Source organism: Suillus subaureus (genome assembly GCF_016647635.1).
Source record: "Suillus subaureus strain MN1 chromosome Unknown BJ212scaffold_24, whole genome shotgun sequence".
NCBI classification, from domain to species: domain Eukaryota; kingdom Fungi; phylum Basidiomycota; class Agaricomycetes; order Boletales; family Suillaceae; genus Suillus; species Suillus subaureus.
In genome coordinates this window covers 485,021-504,863 of record NW_024538580.1, presented here as the reverse complement: position 1 = coordinate 504,863, position 19,843 = coordinate 485,021, and the positions used below count along the sequence as shown (strand labels likewise).

General features: G+C 48.8%; 8 protein-coding genes across 8 annotated transcripts; 4 read left to right on the top strand and 4 right to left on the bottom strand.

The window, feature by feature from the left end:
* Positions 1-305: 305 nt before the first annotated feature.
* BJ212DRAFT_1275868 (uncharacterized protein) lies at positions 306-1,757 on the top strand (the record flags this gene model as incomplete). The annotated part of the gene is made up of 1 exon (XM_041331246.1): positions 306-1,757. The coding sequence occupies one exon, from the start codon at positions 306-308 to the stop codon at positions 1,755-1,757; it is 1,452 nt and encodes a 483-aa protein (XP_041191185.1).
* A 320-nt stretch (positions 1,758-2,077) lies between these two features.
* On the top strand, positions 2,078-3,066 carry BJ212DRAFT_1301204 (uncharacterized protein; the record flags this gene model as incomplete). Its single annotated transcript, XM_041333095.1, has 2 exons — positions 2,078-2,304; positions 2,358-3,066. The coding sequence occupies 2 exons, from the start codon at positions 2,078-2,080 to the stop codon at positions 3,064-3,066; spliced, it is 936 nt and encodes a 311-aa protein (XP_041191184.1).
* A 1,469-nt stretch (positions 3,067-4,535) lies between these two features.
* On the bottom strand, positions 4,536-8,137 carry BJ212DRAFT_1517104 (WD40-repeat-containing domain protein; the record flags this gene model as incomplete). Its single annotated transcript, XM_041341685.1, has 11 exons — positions 4,536-5,158; positions 5,214-5,341; positions 5,374-5,782; positions 5,834-6,097; positions 6,146-6,291; positions 6,318-6,588; positions 6,629-6,643; positions 6,697-7,380; positions 7,431-7,750; positions 7,808-7,997; positions 8,032-8,137. The coding sequence occupies 11 exons, from the start codon at positions 8,135-8,137 to the stop codon at positions 4,821-4,823; spliced, it is 2,871 nt and encodes a 956-aa protein (XP_041191183.1). The 3' UTR covers positions 4,536-4,820.
* Positions 8,138-8,169: 32 nt separating this feature from the next.
* Positions 8,170-10,958, bottom strand: BJ212DRAFT_424635 (uncharacterized protein). Its single transcript, XM_041343167.1, has 10 exons — positions 10,495-10,958; positions 10,338-10,443; positions 10,225-10,275; positions 10,085-10,173; positions 9,945-10,029; positions 9,869-9,886; positions 9,769-9,820; positions 9,503-9,721; positions 8,749-9,454; positions 8,170-8,695 (listed from the first exon to the last, which is right to left on the bottom strand). Exons 1-10 carry the CDS (start codon positions 10,692-10,694, stop codon positions 8,485-8,487), a joined length of 1,737 nt encoding a protein of 578 aa, XP_041191182.1. The 5' UTR covers positions 10,695-10,958; the 3' UTR covers positions 8,170-8,484.
* Positions 10,926-12,704, bottom strand: BJ212DRAFT_1367735 (uncharacterized protein). Its single transcript, XM_041336157.1, has 5 exons — positions 12,027-12,704; positions 11,942-11,973; positions 11,677-11,880; positions 11,339-11,626; positions 10,926-11,283 (listed from the first exon to the last, which is right to left on the bottom strand). The coding sequence occupies exons 1-5, from the start codon at positions 12,508-12,510 to the stop codon at positions 11,164-11,166; spliced, it is 1,128 nt and encodes a 375-aa protein (XP_041191181.1). The 5' UTR covers positions 12,511-12,704; the 3' UTR covers positions 10,926-11,163.
* A 278-nt stretch (positions 12,705-12,982) lies between these two features.
* On the top strand, positions 12,983-15,161 carry BJ212DRAFT_1275493 (uncharacterized protein; the record flags this gene model as incomplete). Its single annotated transcript, XM_041331224.1, has 5 exons — positions 12,983-13,575; positions 13,630-14,222; positions 14,274-14,356; positions 14,414-14,795; positions 14,854-15,161. 5 exons carry the CDS (start codon positions 12,983-12,985, stop codon positions 15,159-15,161), a joined length of 1,959 nt encoding a protein of 652 aa, XP_041191180.1.
* Positions 15,162-15,640: 479 nt separating this feature from the next.
* On the top strand, positions 15,641-16,881 carry BJ212DRAFT_1482759 (uncharacterized protein; the record flags this gene model as incomplete). The annotated part of the gene is made up of 3 exons (XM_041340483.1): positions 15,641-16,546; positions 16,599-16,765; positions 16,824-16,881. The coding sequence occupies 3 exons, from the start codon at positions 15,641-15,643 to the stop codon at positions 16,879-16,881; spliced, it is 1,131 nt and encodes a 376-aa protein (XP_041191179.1).
* Positions 16,882-17,099: 218 nt separating this feature from the next.
* Positions 17,100-18,707, bottom strand: BJ212DRAFT_1482758 (Vta1 like-domain-containing protein; the record flags this gene model as incomplete). Its single annotated transcript, XM_041340482.1, has 4 exons — positions 17,100-18,137; positions 18,191-18,272; positions 18,326-18,548; positions 18,602-18,707. 4 exons carry the CDS (start codon positions 18,705-18,707, stop codon positions 17,100-17,102), a joined length of 1,449 nt encoding a protein of 482 aa, XP_041191178.1.
* Between the last annotated feature and the right edge of the window lie 1,136 nt (positions 18,708-19,843).

Sequence of the window (19,843 nt, the reverse complement as noted above, 5' to 3'; positions counted from 1 at the left end):
GATTTACTTACGAGGTGTGCAAGCAGCATCCTGTGCTTGATGCCGTCGAAATGCATATGACGGTGCCTCTGAACCGGTGGCCTAAATATGCCATCACGGGGACAGCAGATTACAAGAGACGGCAGGAATTTCTCATGAGAGACCATTTGAAGAAGCTTCCTCCGCCTGGAACATTAGACACGTCTGCCAAGGATTTGTTGCTGTCTACAATGTTCACGCACAAGATGACGCAAATACAGCACATCATACAGCGTCAGGGCTCGGCCGCGAATGATGATCCCCGTTACACTTACCTTTATGACGACATGCGTTTCAAACGTGACATCTTTTATTGGCGCAATTTTCGTATGAATGACTTGCCACCCGAAATCATTACGCACATCTTCCGTATCGCTGCTTGGTCAACCAGTACCCCAGCTGAAGGCACGCACATTCGCCTATTGCTCACTTCGGTGTGCCCCAAATGGCGCAGGTTGATGATCGAAGACTGCACCCTTTGGAGTGCCATCTGGTTCCGAGATCCTCCTCCGTATGAACGGTCGCTGGAGTGGTTTAAGAGGGCAGGTGGTGCACCGTTGGACATCCGCATCAACGAACACGATGCCGACTGGAAGTCCAAAGATGATGATTGGAGGTACAAAGAGGACGACCATCGGTTTACTACCGAACAGATGGAAGAGCTCATGGACAAACTCTTTGTCAAAGTCTCTCAGATTCGCATGCTTGTGCTTGTTGTCGACAACTGGCCCCCTGCACTCGTAGTTTTGGACAAGCTGCAGGAAGCAGCTTATGCTGGGAAGGCTATCAACATGGAACGTTTAGAAATTCATAGGATGGGACAACCTTTTGTATGGCTCGGGCCAGGGCGTACACCTGCTGTGCTTTTCGGTGGCCAGACTCGAACCTTGAAATATCTCTGCCTCTCCGGCGTTCACATTGACTGGAACGCGACTCCCCTTTGCAACCTGTCTACTATCGACCTCAGGAAAATCGCAATGAATGTTGCGCCAACATTGAATCGCTTTCGCGAGGTTCTCCTTGCTTGCCCTCGCTTGCAGAAGTTGTCTTTGGATGGCGCAGGCCCGCAACCCAGCGCTAGAAAGTCCGATCACATTCCAATTGACCTTCCCCACCTGAAGGTTCTCGTTATAGGCGGCTTCAGCATGTTGTACTCGTGCTACATTTTATCTCAGTTCAAGGCACCCAACATTCGCGACCTGACGTTAATGAATCTGACAGGCGAAGATTATACAACAATGATCGCTGCCATAACTGGTCGGTATAGGGAGCTACGACTCCTGACGCTCTACACGGTCAACATAAGTCCCACAGAGGGGGGTACGAAGGCGATGGTGAAGTTCCTATACGCGATGCCTTACCTGAGCTATCTACGAATCGCCTCCATGAAGTGGCATGTCATAGATGCATTCAACGAAGACCCTCGAGAATATGGACTTGGGAGGGACACAGTCACTCAGTCGTTCCCGCAGAACCGTCTAGTTCTGTGTCCGAAACTTCAGACGATAGAATTCCAGCAATTGTCTGGAACGAAGATAGCAGAGTGGGCGGCTAAGAGGAAGGAGCTAGGCGCCCCGCTGAGGAGGGCCTATGTGAATTCTCCATACGTCAGTAAGGTAACTACGGATGAAGCGGAAATGATCCAACAGGTCGTGGGCCTGTTCATCGCGCCTCTGGGGTCCACTACCCCCGAGGAGAGGGCGTTGGCGACTTGCGACCGTTATGGAGAGACGATCTAGAGAGGAGAATCCATACTTATTGGAATGACATATTCTATAACGACATACATAGGAAACATCTGTATACCATAGTTTACCAATTACTGCATTACTTACTACCGCAATTTATCACATCTCATCAATCATTCGTGTAGTTCGCCAAAGTCATCGTTTGAGCCACACGTGACTTGAGTTTTTCAGGTCACGTGGTGGCGTACCGTGTCGCGTAAACGCGTGTTGAATTAACAACAGGCTAAACCTTATGACCTACTTCACACCGTCACCACCACCAGCACACAGCAAACGTATGTGCTAAGTACATAGTCATTCTTTGTATCACCATGCCCCCGCTCCAGCGCTTTTCATCCTCCTCAACGATCTCGACTGTAACTCATTCAGACACGTCTATTGCTGATATGTCGGAATCAAACCCTCCTGCTAGTACACCTGTACCCTATATCAGGCGACGCAACACCCCCCAGCAACTCAAGGCTCTCCAGCAACTGCTCGAACTGACTCCCCATCCAACTCGGGAGCAGCGTCTCGCTTTGGCTGCAGAGCTCGGCATGTAGGTTGATACGATACGAGTAGTAATACACTTTGAACTGACCTGTACATCAGGGAGCTCAAGTCTGTGACAAACTGGTTCCAAAACAGACGCCAGACAGAGAAGAGAAAATCCCTCATCTGGAATGAGAATAATCCTCCAAAAATTCACGCACCTCCGAGTCAATCCCGTCGTCTGAAACAGCGCCATCCCAACAAATCAATATCTTCCTTCTCTGTTTCGCTTGACAAAATCGCTCAGTTGTCTGAGAGACCCTCGTCACCGTCATTACTACTATCCGCCAATCGGGCACCTCTCACTCCTTTCACTCCACGGACTACTAACGTCCGTGTCCAATCATCTCCAAGTCCCTCGGAGTTATGGAAATACATTCCATCATCCCCCGCTGTTTCGCAGTCCTCCCCAGGTGTCGAGGAAGCTAGACTGGCTGGCCTTCCCTCGCGGTCGAAGACCTGGCGTTCGTTAGAATGGGCCTGTCTCAAAGCGAGGCGAGACAGGCGGGTTGACGATGAAGAAGAGGAAGACGGCCTCCCTTGTCTCCCCTCTTTGAGTCACGGTGGTGGCTCAGATAATTGGCTGCATGAAGCCCTCACCCCTGATTCTAGCGTCCAAAGCATCAACCTCTCCCCCCAGAGCAATTCTTCCTCGCTCTTCGGTGGAGAGGAAAATAACAAGGGCCTGTGTTCTGACTTGAGCAAACCTCGCCAATCAGAGGATGTCGAAGCCGCCTTGACGCTCCTTGGTTTTATGGCGCGTCGTTAACATTTCACCATCAGTAATTCTATACCTTTCTCCTCGTGTGCAATACCTGCCTACCAAGAACCTGTTGTTGTATTCCAGTCTTTATTCGGTTTTTATTTGATACCTACGGAATTTTTGCTTTACCACATCATACCTTAGCATTCATGGCATGTATAGAATGATCCTTATTCATTGTTGCGCCCATTTTTTTTCCAGTCGTTGGCCATAGAATGAAACGCTTTCCAGTCCAAAATTCTAAATGGGTCGTTTGATTTTTGTCCACGTGATCACGACGCGTTGGACTTGTTAGCCGCCAGGTCCTGTCGCTTTTACACATTTCTTTGGACCATCATTCTACTCTCGCATCTTCCTTCACAGCCTATCTTACTTGCAATAATACACATATCTATGACATCTACTACCCGGGCCACTCGTTCAACGCGACGATCCATGACCCCGACTCCTAAGCAACACAAAGAAAACATGATACCCACTCCGCAGCCCGATGTCAGTCAGCCATCCCCAGAAGTACGGATCGATTCTTCGAAGAAGAGGCATCGCATGTCATCCACACAGCTGATGTGTCTGGAATCGCTCTATCAAAAAGACACCCATCCGTCAAGACACAGGAAGAACCAACTTGCAGGCGAGCTTGGCATGTAGGAGGCTGTCAGAAAACTGTCTCGCCACGCAGGCTACTCATCATGGTAAACAGGGACTACAAAACCATCACGATCTGGTTTCAGAACAAGCGCCAAATCGCAAAACGTAGCAAACCGAGCATGCCTTGCTTACCGTTTCAGATACGGAACGCCGTTTTCCAAACTCCGGATCACCAGCTTCCTGTGCAATCTCTATCAGTGACTCCGGTGTGTCTCTTCGCCGTCGGTAAACGATACTCTACAGCCTGTGATTCTGCCATATGATTGTTCTGAGAAGTTATGCATAACACCATCCTCGCAAGAACAAGCAAGCGACGTCAACGATCTACCGAATAAACCACTGCAGGTCGAACCTCTCTTGGACTCCTTGGATTCATTGATGTCTTCGAAATCACCCAGGCTTTGCACAAGAAAGATCAAGCACAACTGACAGTGGGAAGTAAGACCAGCGTCCAGGAATTATGGCAACACCTCCCTTCATCACCAACAGCTCCAAGTTCAGTGTCCGACAGAGGAAGTGAAGTTCGTAGCCCTACCCGCGATGAAAGGATGCACGATGTAACAAGAGAGGCCTGACACTCGAGTGGGCTTGCGACAGACAGACGAAACGCAGACGGGCAGGAAGAGACAATGGTAGCGGCGCCGACAGCTTGAGCAGGCTCTGGCCGCCGTTTGGGTTATCAAATTCACGCACCAGTTCAGCACTTTCGTTACTCTCATTGGTCGCGGAAAAGGTCAGCGTGTCTTTGCCCGTCAGTCCCGCCCCTTCACAGGACGTAATGCACGGAGCTTCCCTCCTGTTGAGCCTCAAGCATTCCTTGAGAGGACGCGACACTGGGAAGAAGCAGGTGTAATACTAGCTGAGAAGGCTTTAATTTTTATGACACGAGCATGAAATGACACACAACATAACATCTCTTATATCGACAACAGTATGGAAACTTGGCTACATTGGCAACATGCAAAGCGTGAGGGTACTGGCGATGCGAAGGAGCGTTAAAATGCAACAACGGCTTAAAAAATAAAATGTGATGGGCTGAAACAACAATCTCAATGAGAAATCCACACGACTAGATGAATTACACCTTGTGCTCAATAATAGATATTTTATATTCAAGCTAGAGAATGTCTACTTCTTTTTTTGCCAGTTTTGGCGGGGACGGACGGCGTGGAAGCTTGCTTTTTAGAGGATGCATTAGGGTTCGGTTTTTGGGAGGCAACTGTTCGGGGTGCAGGTTTTGCATGATGGGAGGATGGAGTAGTTGGGAGTGTCAATGCGACTGGACGGGTGTCGGAATGGAACGGGTAATCAGGTAGACCTTTGTATAAATCTGTTGAGTAACCGTTTACAAGAGATGAGAACCATTTACCTGTGATGTCCTTGAAAAATGGTATAAATGTGTCAAGAATGTCATCATTCGATGCTTTGCCCATCTCTATAAAAGCGGGTTCTTCGGTCTCCATAGTTTCAGCGGCCATTTCATCAGCAACTGCCCTGGATGCCACTCTGATGCTCTTCGTCCACGTTTTCCTTCAGCCGCAGCTTGAGGAAGCCGTTAATTAACGGCTCGAACAGATTTTCCATCGGCGGCATGAGGTAAGCAGGGGCATCAAAGACACTTGCCGTCTCACTGCTTTTCCAGGAAGGGAGGTATCGATTGTCGACGAGACAGCATTGTGAGAGATGTCGGTAAGAGCCGGTACACCAAACATCTCTTCGAAGAGAGACCGCTTGGGTACCGCCAGCCCTTTCTGGAGTGCCTTCGTTGACGAACTTGTCTCATCGGCTACTGCTGGTGTACGTGCCCTAGAAGCACGACGCCGAAAGCATGCGTAATTCCCACAAGGGAAAACATCCGACTGCGAAGCGAAGCGACTTGGAGCAGGGTACCAAACTAAATTTCGTATCCCGAACGGTAACGTTTGTGAAAGCAGGGGAGTCGACGACGAAATGGAGTAAACCATGAGCCCATTAGTCGTGTCTGATGGTGAGCGATGAATCGTTGCGAAGGTATCTTGGTAAGGATGAGGTACAAGAGTGACATAAGGGTGGATGTGCCGACGATGCCAACGCACTGTGGTATGTTCAATTCGATGTAAATCATCAATCAAACGATGAGACGCACCAGAGCGATTAATAATATCACAGACAACAAGATTGGGGCTGCCAAGAACTGCAATATACTGGCCATGATGCCCAATGAAGTGTATGGACGAGATTTTTGGGCATTCCGAACACACTATTGTCAAGTGAAGTGCATTCGAGCTTGAATCGTACAATGCCACAGAGGCGTCGAGCGCAACAGCCAGAAGAGAGCCATCCGGAGACCAAGCTGAGCCTCTGGGCATCTCCAGACGGAAACCAAAAGACGATCTTGAGGTCCAGGAAACTAAGAAGCGGTCACAAACTGCAAGTTCGCATGAACATCTGCACATACCTTCTACATTACCCTTCTTATCCTTCGTACTCCGTATTCTCCAAGTTTTGACGTTTCTATCCTCACCAGTGGTCACCAACTGGATGTCATCCGAAGGACTAAAAGATATGGATGTGACCTTGTTCAAGCCATGTGGCCGGTCTACTCTGGTATTCAATATCCAAAAGCAGACTTCTTGTCCCACCACCATATCTTGAGGTATATCTCGCCACGGAATGACTCATCTCCTTCCCGCCGGTCGATAGTCGCCATCCACTCTCCCGATGGCGAGATTATCACGCGTTCTACTCGTGAGGGTTCTAACATCTTTTCTTCTTGTCTTGACACTCGATTCGAAGGCGACACCTCCAGCTCTGCGATGAGCATGGCTGACGAAGGAGAGTAGGTTTGTAGTGAAGAAGGATGGGAAGAGGGAAGAACGAGTGTCGATGATAACGAGTGAACTGCAAGTGGTGTAGCAGAGGACTGAGGACGCCCAGGCACTTGATGTGACGGAGTCTGAGTTTACAAGGTAATTAAGTAGGTTCATATGAGATATAAAAGGGACGTACCTAGTTTTATGCGAGAAAAAACTCGCGATAGCTTGAGCGTGGCAGAACTGACGAATGCAAAGCTTGCGTCCGCCAGCCCAAGAAGGTACTCTTCCTCAGCAGCAGAACCGCGTGAGACCACAACACTTTTGATGGGGGAGCCAACTCGGGGCACGAACTCTTTCTTTCCAGAGTACAACTGCCATATGACCAGAACAGCTTCTTCACCACCAGATAGCAAATATGCTCCATTCGTCGTGAACGCAACAGATGAAACTGCATGGGCGTGCCAATGAAGCTCAGATGTTTGCGATCGCTTTTCTACGTTAGCAACTGCTGGCCTGCCCAGGTTCAAGCAGTACCATAATCGCACGACACCCTTCGCGTCACCCGTCGCAAAATAGTCCTCTAATGGATGGACTGCCAAACATGTCAATGCATCTGGTGAAACGTATTTTGTAAATCCAGACTTCAGTGCAGAAACTTGTGCAACGTAGGCCTTGTGACCAGCGACCGCAATCAGCCATTCACCACTTGCAGATACAGCAAGTCCAGCCGTATATCTGGTCTTGCCAACTGGTGTAATCTGAGATGACTTGTGCCATTTCGCACCTGAAGCAGGATTTTGAGGCTTGAGCGACACACGTAAGATGACGCAGCTCTCTTCGGAAGGAGCCTTTGCAGACCGGTTTGGTTTTGGTTGCTCTGCACCATGAATGAAAAACTAGCCATACATTACAGACCATAGCACTCACCGTCACCATCACCGTTTCCCTTCTTCGTTTTTGCAGTGGCAACAAAAACGTAATCCTTGATCTTTTCATGCCCGCACACGTGATGGATAGGCTGTTCGAGATTGATCGTGTGCAACAATATTCCCTCGAGAAAATCCCAGACTTTGATAGTGCCATCCAGAGATGCGGTGATGAGCTGAAATGCATTATGTGCACTGAGTATGGCAGATGTGATGATATCCTGGTGACCATCATCCTGTGGCCCCGGTAATGTAGAAACAACCTTGCCAGATGATGTAGAATGTATTTTGATTCTTTCCCCGACGATAGAAAAAAAGTGGCTGATCATGATAAACAGATTGATTAGATCGCAAACGTTACATATCCATGAAATCCACGCACCTCCTGTCCTTCGTGAATATTGGTGGATGTGAATTGGTAGCTTCGAATCAGTCAGGGATGTCCATGTCAGAGGTTTCAGTGGCTCTGATTGTGGCATCTCGCTTTCGGGTTCTTCATTCGCATTCCCCCTCTCTTGCTCTCCCTGCTTCTTCATCCCCTGCACGCCTTCCTTAACTTTAGCCTTCTCTTTCGTTTTGCTCTTCCTGGTTTTCTTCTTCACCGGGGGTAGGTGGACTTGTTGATTCTGCGGGACTTGGTGGAAGTGGGACATCCTTTGGTAGACGGGGAACGAAAGGAGTGTGATTTATGACCTTGGCCGCGGCCATGAGCGTTCTGAGATTTCAAGCGATCGCGAAACATTCACAGGACTTTGCAAAAAATGTCACCGCCACTTCGGCGGCGTTTGCCGGTATATGTCCAGAAAAGGAAATTAATCGGGACTTTACTTTCAATCAAAATAATCTTCATCCCGAACCATTATCATTATAGCAGAACACGGTGTCCTACAAACATCGTAAACATATTGCTACAAGAACATCATTTTAAGCTCATATGTGCAGCGGATAAACCTTGAGAGAGTCAACGCTCCAAGAGGAAAACACATAAATACCAAAGCAATAAGCAATTAACACGAATGAGAATGGAAACATCAGCCCAGCAGGAAGCAGTGAAATCACTGTACATCCTTGTAACCCGCGAGTATTCGCACAGACCGGCAAGGTGTGCACAGGTCCTCTTCAGAGGCAAACTGTCGCGCTTCAAGCATAGCCCGATAGAGTCTCTCCTCCTCCACAAGCTCTGCCTTCGACATTGCCTCCCGCGGAGGAACGGACCACCCCAGCTCAGCAAGTGAGCACCACAAAGATATTCGCGCCTGCATATCGCTACGCGACTGGTTCAGCAATTATGAACATGCAGCGGAGAAAGTGGTACTCACCGCTTATAGCGGTCTATCAGTATCTCGAATTTCGTCCGACTCTCCAGTTCGGACAGCTCCTCATCGGTGTCCCACCCCCACTCCATTAATTGCCCTGTCCGATTTCTCGTGCGATCCAGGAGCTCCTCGTACATAGCCTCTTGGCATGCTAGTACACTCTGATACGACCAGTATAATTGCATAGCGAGCGAACGTTCGCTAAGCTTGTCGATCTCGTCGAGAGGAATCAGGGACTGTGAAGCTGCAATGCCCATAGATGTACTCTCAGCCGCTGAACTATCAACTATATAAAGTGGTTTTTTTATGACATGAGCTGTTTCTGTTTCAGAGCTCAAGGTGTTGGCCGTATCGCACGAGAGCGCTGGTGAATGTGGCGAGCAATTTGCAGGATTCGTTGTTGGGCATGAGAGCGTAGAACCCTCCATATTACTGAATAACGATGATTCCCCTGACGAGGCTGATTTACTCGTAGCAGAGGAGTGAGTAGACGAGAATGAAACGGCGACAGGACGAGGCGTGGGGGGCGCGTGAGGTTGTGAGGTGGTTTCAGATCTGTCTGAGGATAACGAAGCTTCCATAAGAAGCGCATTTGGTGGCAATGGTTGTGGTAATGGTTGTAAAGGGGGTAATGCAGGCATGCGGAAATGGACAATAGGCGCAGATATTACTCGACGGAAATTCGAGGTGAAATATATTGGGAGAATAGCTGATGCGCGTCAGATGCAAATGATATCACACATACAGTGAAACATACCTGTTGGTCGTAAGTTGATAAATCGGTTCTCAAATACAGCGTAATACAAGCTTTCGAGTAGTACATGGTCATGAGGTAGGGGTGGGATGTCTGGTTGTGACGAGGGTGGTTTGTCACTGCGATGATGCGAGCCGTTGGGATAGTGAACAGAATCTGAACGCTTATTGCGTGTTCGCAAAGGTGCCGTGAACCAGGTAGGCAGCGTGGGGAATAGGATATCTGGGAATGGTCAGTAGGGAAACTATGAATGCAACATAATGATGTACCATGTTCGAGGACTTCGACAACCCCGCCTGGTCGTAGGACACGGTTCACTTCCTTGGGACACAATCAAGATATAGTTGCAAAAGAGGGGAACAATCTCACCTCAAAGAGAACACCCCACTGGAACCAGCATATTCAGCATGTGTTCATTGATACATGATGAGTAAAATTAACATACCTTGTTCTCAGGAATACCCCGACCTAAGCCGTGCATGTGAACATGATCGAATTCGTCATCGTCAAACGGGAGTTTCGTTGTCAGACTCATCAAGGGATTCCTTAGACCCATTTACACGTTGATTCAAACGTATTACTCACAAGTTCCCGTGAACCCACGAGACGCGGCTCGCAATATCAGGCTCCAGTAATGATAACGGAACTTGTACATCCACAAGATCAAACCCAACCTTTGTGGCGTTTGTAAACTCCATTCGGGAATCAGGAATGGAGGTACTTACGAATTCGCATTCTGGCCATTCCTTCGCAGCATCGAGTATCCACGTCCCCCCCTATGAAACACACAAACACTGTCACGTAACTGAAAGAAGGTGTGATGTAAGATGTGACTCACCCCGCAGCCAAGATCGAGAGAGCGTTTTGGAAAGATGTGATCTGGAAATTGGACGACTGAAACTGATTTCTTGACGTGCATGACGAAGCTGTGGTCCAGGTTTTCCCTATAACGGGCTCAACCGCCGGTCAGGCACACAGTAGCAAGACCAACTCACAGCTCTAGGACTTGTCTATCATAACTTAGAGGATATGGGGCTTTTTCTGGGTCATAAGAATGATGACGGTGATCATGTTTATTGAGAAAGTCCCTGTTTCGAGGGACACGCCTGCCACTGGTAGAATCAGATGCCATTGTTGTGGCTGTGCTTGGACGTGGTGGGGGCATGGAAGGAGCAACAAAGAGAGAGCTGCTCATATTCCTGAAATAAATTCTAGGCCCTGGCAGGGATCGTGAGTTGAGTGTTCTAGAAGACGGAACGTGTGTTTAAGAAGGGCTATAATATTATTGCGAGGGACCGAGAGCGACTCGGCGTGGGACAGACTGTAATATTGAATCTAACGTTAGTGGCCAGGGAACGTCAGACTGACCTTCCTCCTTATAGTCGTCAAACCTTTAACAAGCGGTGTTCGAGCTGGCAAATCATTCTGATAGTTGATATCATCTGATACACGCTCGTCACAATCCCTGGATAACTTGATCGGCTATCTCTTCGATGCCGAATTACATCCGCGGACCCTCACACACCTACTTAAAAGGCCAATTTGAATCACTCATAATGACTAGAATGCAATTATAAAAAACATAAGCGAGGTACGATACGCCAGTGAAAGCTAGGTAGAAGGTATGCAGCTATCCAAGGTCCAACGAAGCCTTCCTAACACAATCAGTAACCGAGATCCTTCCTGAAGTGTGAAACCATGAAATCTCTTGACTTGACCAGCCAGGCAAACCAATCACCCAGGGTAAACCCTCCGAAGAACCCGAAGTAGCCCATGCCGCCTTTCTATAACAACCATGTCAGGGTCAAGCCACAATAACTCCCATGGCTTCTCACTCACCCTTCCATTCGTGATCACAATCATCTCAGGAGCACCAGCGTATTTCTTCGTCGGGGTGACTCCGTTTAAGAAGCCCACTACGTTCGTCACGACAACGGGAACATGCCACATGAGTTTGGCGACCTGCTTCTGCTCGGTCCATTCGATAATATCGCCTAAAGCGAAAATGGATGGATGATTGAGCAGTTGCATAGTTGGCTTAATCTTAACGAAGCCATGTCCGTTCAGAGCGTCTTCACCAAGGGAAGTTACGTAATCGGTGTTGGGGCGACCACCACGAGCAGATACCTACATATGTTGGTGAGCTGGGTAATATGCACATACAATAATGCGCGTACCACCAAGTCGGCGTCCGAAATGTGCTTTCCACTGCGAGTAGTGATGCCAACAACACCCGCTTCTGGAATGTCATCGATGTATTCGTTGAACATGAACTGCACACCGCGGACACGAAGGCGTTTCTCCAATCCCTTTCGGAGCGAGCTGCCGTAGGTAGCGTTGATGAGCTCATTACCACCGTGAACAATGGTAACCTTCTTTGTCTGTGTTGCGTAATTCGTCAGAACTGCAATGGCCTAACATAATTTAAAAAAACAAATTCACCGGGTAAAGATCCTTCACCTCACCAGCCAATTCTGATAAGTATTGTGCATTAGTGACGACACGATGATACCTGACGCGTACTCACCGATACCAACGGCACCTCCGCCAACGATCACAACGTGGTTTGCTTTAGCGAACTTGTGGCGCCATGCGGTGACAAATGGCAGGACATCATCCTCGTTCTCTGGGAGGCCAGATGGACCAGTCCATTTTGAACCAGTAGCCAAGATAAGGACTGCATAAGAGATACGTTCCCCGGTGGCAAGGACCACAGCACCCCCAGGAACGCCCGGCTGTGCCTCAATACTGGTCACAACACCGACTTTTGTCTCTCCATTGCCATTCGCGTAAATCCTGTCCAGCTTAACGAATGAGGTTTCTTCCAACTTGGACTCTGCGTCAACGACAAGACGGACGGTTGCAGGAAGGGAAACGGCGTAAGAGCGGGAGTTGATAAGAATGAGGTTGTATCTTTTCGCGTCTAATTTTTTGCTGAGCTGTTTAGCGACTTGGAACCCAGCGAATCCACCGCCAACAATGACAACGTTCTGTTCTGCCTTTCCGGACATTTCTAAGGATGAGGGGTGGTGATGGTGGTGGTGGAAGAAGGACGTCTATCGCTAAGGAACTGCGGGTTCTGATATGTGGTATCGGCATGATTCAAACGCGTTCTTTTATAATAATTGCTTCGGTGATGTTGTTTGAGATTCAGAAGTGCCCGAACCCGTCGCAAGAAGCAATTTCTGCCAAATAAGGCAATGGGTGTGCACGGTTGCGTCAGCATATTACGCGAAAAGCTTACATAGCCACAATGCAGGCTTATCCATGTCGTGCAATTCTCCAGAAATCCGGTGATTGTAACCCTTTGCAGACAAGTCCGCAGTGCGAATATTAACATTAATTGATAATCTGCGGGGCTACAGAGTGCCTTGAAAATTAGGTACGCCGTTCACTCGTGAGATTCCGAGGGAGGTTTTCGGCTTTGCCCAGAAAGGATCACTCAAAACGGCCAAACTACAAACTACTCTTAACTTTTTTCAGATGCGCAGGTCGGGTAAGCAACGCAAGGCTGAGCTGCAGCTCAAGCGCGCAGTCAAACGCGGTGATGTAGCCCCACCTGAGGCACAACCGCGCAGGAAGAATTTCAGGAGACCTCCGAAGCTTGGTCATTCACTTGGCGCAAGGCTTTTAGCAGATGACGCATCCAGGGCCGCAAGGAAGCTTCAATCACAGTTCGTGAAACTTGATCCTGACTTCCTAGAGACCACGAAGCACCTGGCTGCTACCTTGCCCTTGACAAGGCCTATATCTGCTGATGCGTGCGTCCTCGTTGCTGATCATGCACAGTCAGGCAGCGATCTCGTGATTGATCAGCTCAGTATCCCGAGGAGACCCAAGTGGAAATACACCATGTCAAAAGATGACGTAGATGCCAATGAGCAAGACTATTTTCGCAGATGGATAACTCAGACAGACGCCATCGTGGAGCGTTGGCATAATCAAATTAATCAGCCAGCTGCGTCGGGCACTGATCTAGGGTCGGCTGGCCCAAGTATCCCTGATGCCGCTGTTCAAGACAAAATGCCATGTGCTTCTACCCATTTCGAGCGCAATCTCGAGGTTTGGAGACAACTGTAAATACTGATTTTTTATGCAGCTGATTTTTGGGCTCACAAGTTAGTGTGCAGCTGGCGAGTAACAGAGATATCTCAAATACTTCTTTGTCTTTTGGACTCCAGATGTCCACCGCTCCACTTCCCATCTTCGCTCGAGTCCTATTTAGCCTCTCGAAAAGCGAAAGTCATTCTCGTTCTCACAAAAGTCGATATTGCAGGTCCAGAAAGAGCTGAGGCATGGACTGCATATCTTCAGAAACGGCACCCAGGACTACCCATCGTGCAAGTCGAGGCGTATCAGCAAAAAGTGGGCGAGCAAGGACGTCCAGTCTATGAATCACACCTCCCCCTTCCCTTCAGAGAACGTTTGGTTAATGCCATGCGACAAGTGCATGAAGAAATGTTAATACCCCCTGAACGAGTGCGCTCGGATGAGGCCAAGCTAAAGCGCTGGAATCCTCCAGTCAAGCGCGAGATAGATTGGAATGGCTTGCTGCATGCTCATGGCAAAAAAGTAGGGAGTATCGTTGGAGGTGCAGCTATGCCGAAGGGAAAGGGCAAAGAGGATACCGCAGACGATGCCCAAGAACCAGAACAGGAAGGCAGTGATAATGAAGGACAATTAGAATGGCAGGAGCCAGAATTTCTGACTGTCGGTTTGATTGGTACATCTTTCTTGTGCTTTTACACATTTGAAAATTAACAGCTCATCCCAGGTCAACCGAACGTTGGCAAGTCATCCCTTCTCAACGCGCTGTTCGGAATACATAAAGTTCGAGCATCGCGGACCCCCGGAAAGGTAAAGAAACAGTCCCAATCCGTAAGATACAGAACTTCGTCTTACATACTTAACTAGACAAAGCATTTTCAAACTCTTTTTTGGACCCCTGATGTCCGTCTCGTCGATTGTCCAGGGCTCGTGATGCCCGCCTTCACACCAATGGACACTCAAGTTCTCTGCGGAATATTACCCATATCCCGTGTCTCCGCCATCCCATTTTGCATTCACCAAATTGGGCAACTTCTCCCGCTCGAGACTATCCTCGGTCTCACACACCCTTCAGCAAACAGCACACCTGTCGAGGATAAGCGCACCTGGCGCGATGATAAGCAGCCTTCATTGAAAGACAACAAGATGCACTGGACAGCAACGGAGATCATGACCGCATATGCAAACAAGAAAGGCTGGGTTACCGCAAAGGCAGGCAGGCCAGATATCCACCGTGCAGGCAACGCCAGTGAGTATCCTTTGGATGAATTGATTTATTTCATATTTTTAACAATAATCATTGGTAGTGTTGAGACTCGTCGCAGAGGGCAAGATAGCATGGGCTTTCTGGCCTCCGGAAACCGACTTGACGACTGTTGGATCCAGTGGGGGCAACGGAATCTGGCTCTTACGCGATGCATATCAGCACGCCGAAGAACCAGATGAAGATGATGAGGAAGGATCAGGCGATGAAGCTGACGAGATCGAAAGTCCTGATGAAAGCAATGATGAAGATAAAGATGGAAATTCGACCGGTGAAGAAGAAGAACACCAGGATGCGGACTTCAAGTCTGTTACTGTTGGTCGCTTCGGTGTACTAGCGATAGATGATTGATTGAAGGTCGGTCATCAGACTGCATTCGACTATCTTGCTAGTGTTGTAACATCGTTGCGATGGATGATCAATAAGTACTAGCTGACCGTGTGCGGTTAGGCCATCACCCAGGCTCCGATTCAAACTATCTGAGGTGATCTACTAAGCTTAATATTGATGAGTGGAATCGGATGGACTGTTCGATACCATCACGGCGATCATGCGGAGTTCTCGTATCATACAATATTAGACACCACCGCGATGCAGCACATCAGGCTATGTCAAGGATCAAACAGCCTGCAACTTGAAAGTCCGCAACTTAGTGCTTATACTTGCTCAGATCAGATCGATTACCGCACAGTGCTGGAGTTGGCAACAAAATATTCGTCCTCGATCTGTCCTCGGCGTTCGAACACGGTAGCAGTGTTACACAAGCTTGTCTGTATTGAACTAAAATGTAACTGCGTGTTTTTGTCAGCGCCAGTGGCCGCCAATTGAGCATGCTCCCCTCATGGCTGAGCAAAAAGTCCAACAATCTGCAGGCTTCCAACCAACCAGATCACATATCTAAAACTTCCCATTCGACAGTGGAACTGACTGGAAATTCATCACAGTCTGCAATTCCCATCACAGACGACGATCACAACGATATTCACGAACACATCTGGGATCCCAGCACATACTCTGCTCCAACTGAACAGGACGCTCTCAAACTAAATACGTCAGCTACTAGTACTAGTACATCAAGCGACTTGAGGTCGCTGGGACATTCGACTGAGCCAGCAAGGTTTCTGACACCACATGATGACATTCTCGCCGAACTCCAGGGATACTTACCCTTGGGTGGTCCTCAGGCTGCAGAGCAGCAATCTCTACGACCGGATGCTCCCCTAGGATCTTCCCTCAATCTTGGCCCAAGCATTGTTGACAACTCGTTGTTCACCTCCGAATCATTGCCCAATCATGAGCCAGCCAAGGAGATTATGTATGAACCGTCCACCGGTCAGAGGTTATACGACTATGTACCGACGCCGGTGCGGTCGGGTACTGACGATGAACTGTGGTCCCATCTATCACATATCTTGGAGCTCCAGAGTGAAATTTCAAAGATGCATGTTGATATGGAGAATGTCGGCTTGCGGACTGCACGAGGTCATAATGGACCAGTTGTCCCTGAGCGCGGAGGAAAGGCAGGCACCACCAGGAGCGAGGCGGGAAAGGATAGGAGGAGAAGTGATACACTCGGAGAAGAGGAAGGTGATGATGAAAGTGATGAAGCGACCGAAGGAGAAGATTCGGATGACAACGACGAGGTATTTGGGAAGAGGAAACGAGAAGAACAATTCACAAGACTGGCGGAGCGGTTTGCGGAGAGAAAAGTTTCTATTGACGCCGTCATGAATAAGGTATATACGTCTTACTTTTCACTGTCCATGTCTGATCTTCCTACTTGTCCAGTTGGACAACCTTTCGAGCGCACTCAAGGCCTTCCATGCGCTACCCACTCCAGTACTTGATCTTACATGCTTCTCGCACCAGTACCATGTCTTCCAATGCTCCACTGGTAACCGATCGCACTACTGGTGTGGCCCCCGCAGGTACCTCGACGACATCAGCTCCCCCTCGTTTGTCAGTGCAACCGCTAGTAACGACGATTATAGATGACTCGCGGCACGTGGATAGCCCAGTGGGCATGCATCACACACAATCCATCCTCGATCGCAGTGTCGGGAAGAAGTAGCTTTCATTCTTTTCTGAGTGCATCATATTTTGGGAACAAGTTTTACAATACAAATAGCGTTGAGATACTTGGCACGCTGGCTATAACTAGCTTATTACATTAAATCACAAGTAGATGAAGAAAAAATATGAGCCTTCCAGGGAGAAAGCCTGCTTCCTCAGGAAAGAGACCAGTGCTGGATAGTATGAACATTCGACACCAAAGCTCTCATCATCAGTTCAGCCTCCGAGGAGAGCCAGCGCAGCCCTAAGTTCCTTTCTCGCTTGCTCAGCATCCTCGTAATCAAGTGAGGAGATAGCAAAGCGACAGTGCTTCTGTGCTTTGGCAATGATGGTGGGTGTAAGTTGAAAATCATTCAACGGTAAAGGGGCAGGAGCAGGGGCGGGAGCAGGAGGCGGGAGCGCCATGCGAGGAGGTGAAGAAGGTGCAAAAATTACGGGCATGGGTGGAGGAGGGATCCTGGGTGGAGGGGGGATCATAGGCGGGGGTACTGGAGATGAGGGTACAAACCCAAGCGGAAGTTCTTGAGAGGATATTGAAGGACCGCGAGCACGGGTTTGCGGTGGTGAGCCTCTCGGCGGGGAGATTGAGGGAAGGATGGTAGGATGCGGAGGAATGGGGGGCACATACTCTCTGGTTGTCGGTGTGTATATAATAGGCCGCTCTTTGGGTGGGGATGAGGACTCGAATACAGCTGGCCGAGACTCGCTAGCAAATGACGAGAATGGAACCTGACTAGGGGATGATCCGTTAAGTAACGGATCCCGGACTAGCTCTTCATCGCTAGTCGCGCCCTCCATGTCAGTGCTAACCCATGCCTGGCGGAGTTGACTCCCTCTGCCATTGAGAGGGGTTTCATGCCAGTTATTTGCCTGGTCCAAACTGACGCTACTGCTATCTTGAGCAAGATCAAATCCTGGAGTCGCTGTCGTACTCCAACGCCCAGGGCTCAGTGACTCATCATCATGGCGAGGGGGATGCAAGAGATTGGCACGAGTGATATCATCTGGACTCATCTTCGGAGATGGCGTCTGCCGATAATGCGACGTTTGAGGCGGAGGGGATTGACTCGTCGCTGAAGGAAAGGTCTTGCGATCTTCAGCTCGCGGAGGTAGCTCTGAAGCACCAGAAGTATCAGGGAGGGGTTCTAGGTCAAACTGAGACCCAGCAGGACCCGGTGTGGGCTTCCTGCCCTCCCTATATGCCTTTGCAATATCAGCTGCCTTCCATTTGGCATATTTAATCTTGCCATCTATCTGTGAGTGTACGTTAGACAAATGTCGTCAGACTGGATGACACCACAGCTTACCGTATCGGAGATATCTGCCGTTGGGAATACTTTCAAAACCTCGAAGAAATTTGCTGCGGCAAGAAACTTCTTCGCAGTTGATCTAGTTGAATGTGAGTCAAACCACCGGAAATTAAGATAGTAATAGTCAAATACCTTGTTGCATGACCTTCACGGTCTTCATCGTCGGCAATGCGGAAGATCTTTAGGGCAAAGTTCTCAACGAACGCTGCGCTCGCAGGCTCGCTATCTATGGTGTCATTTGGACCAATCTGAGCTTTCAAGCGCTCGAGTGCGTTCAGGAGATTTAGAAGCAGTGTGCGTGATGCAGCATCCTTCGCTTTCAAATTGATACCAAGCTGGGCTGCATAGTACGCGCCTATACACTTCCGTGAGCTATGTGATGTGCTCAGATGTAAATATTACCCGTACACCAGTATGCCACGACTGGTTGTTGATTGACCAGTTCCTCGGCGCGTTGGAGGTACGGCGCTATAGACTTGAGACCTGTCGATACTGGTGGTAGTCCAAGAGACATGATGACTACTGATCAAGGGGGAGTCTCGTGAGTGCTGCGGTGGATGAATGTATACAAGGGTAAGTTGGAGTCACGAGTGCCGAAATGCGAACGATTCAGATTTAAATTATAAGCCTAAGGGTTTTTATACCGATGATAGACAGGCAACCAAGCTGTTATTGGGTTTGTGAGAGGCCTCACGCCTGCAGCGAGGACAATGCGCAAAATTGAGCGCTGAGCTGTGTACAGTGACGTCTAAAGCCAAAGTTCAATTATTAGCTATACTCTCGGAACATCACAGCTTGACGTCAAATTGTGTCCTTGTTTGGTAGTATGAGCGTCTACCACTACTCTCTCTAGTTCCATCCATCATCCTTTCGGACTTAGTAACATCTACAGCAAAACATGGAGCTCCCTGGCTGCCAACACGTTGCAATCAAACCAAGTGCCAATTCGTCGTTACTTGCGTCACTTGGAAGCACGGCATCATTTTCACCACAGCATCAACCAGCCCAAACCAGAATCATATGACATGGCCTCGGAGCAACGGCTGCATCCCATCATTTTTAACGATAAGCCGCGAGGCAAAGGTGCTGATATATTGACGATATTCCTGCGAGGGGTCGGGTGTTGATTTTGCGGTGGTGCGAACCTAACCTTTTTTTCAAGAATCCCGTTGACAGCAGAACACCGCAACTTTCATGTGCCGATCTGCCAGTGGAGTACTGGCCTCCCCCTCTGCAGATAAGAGAGAAGAGGTTCATTATAGATCTGCGGTACCGTAGGGACGGACTTGTCACAGGCCTTGGAGTTTGTGCATGAGAACCAGAGCTCCACATCATTGCGGCTGACGGGTGATACCTACGTATTTCACATATTCCATCATGCAGACACTTATGTGTGAACAGGTCAATCACTGTGATTTTAGGTCTAGGTGGAAACCGCGCACTTCGGCGGATTTATCTTTGTTACATCACCCGAAGCACCCTTTTCGGAGCATGATACTAACCTCTCCATTTATGGTGCCATTTACTGTGATAATGAAGGAGCTGCGCCTAGCGCCAATTTCAAATGAGACTGGCGGTCAGAACTGAAGTGGTTCCAAAGCTGAGCATCGTGGTCCATATGGATTTGTGACTGTGTCTCTGCAGAAAACA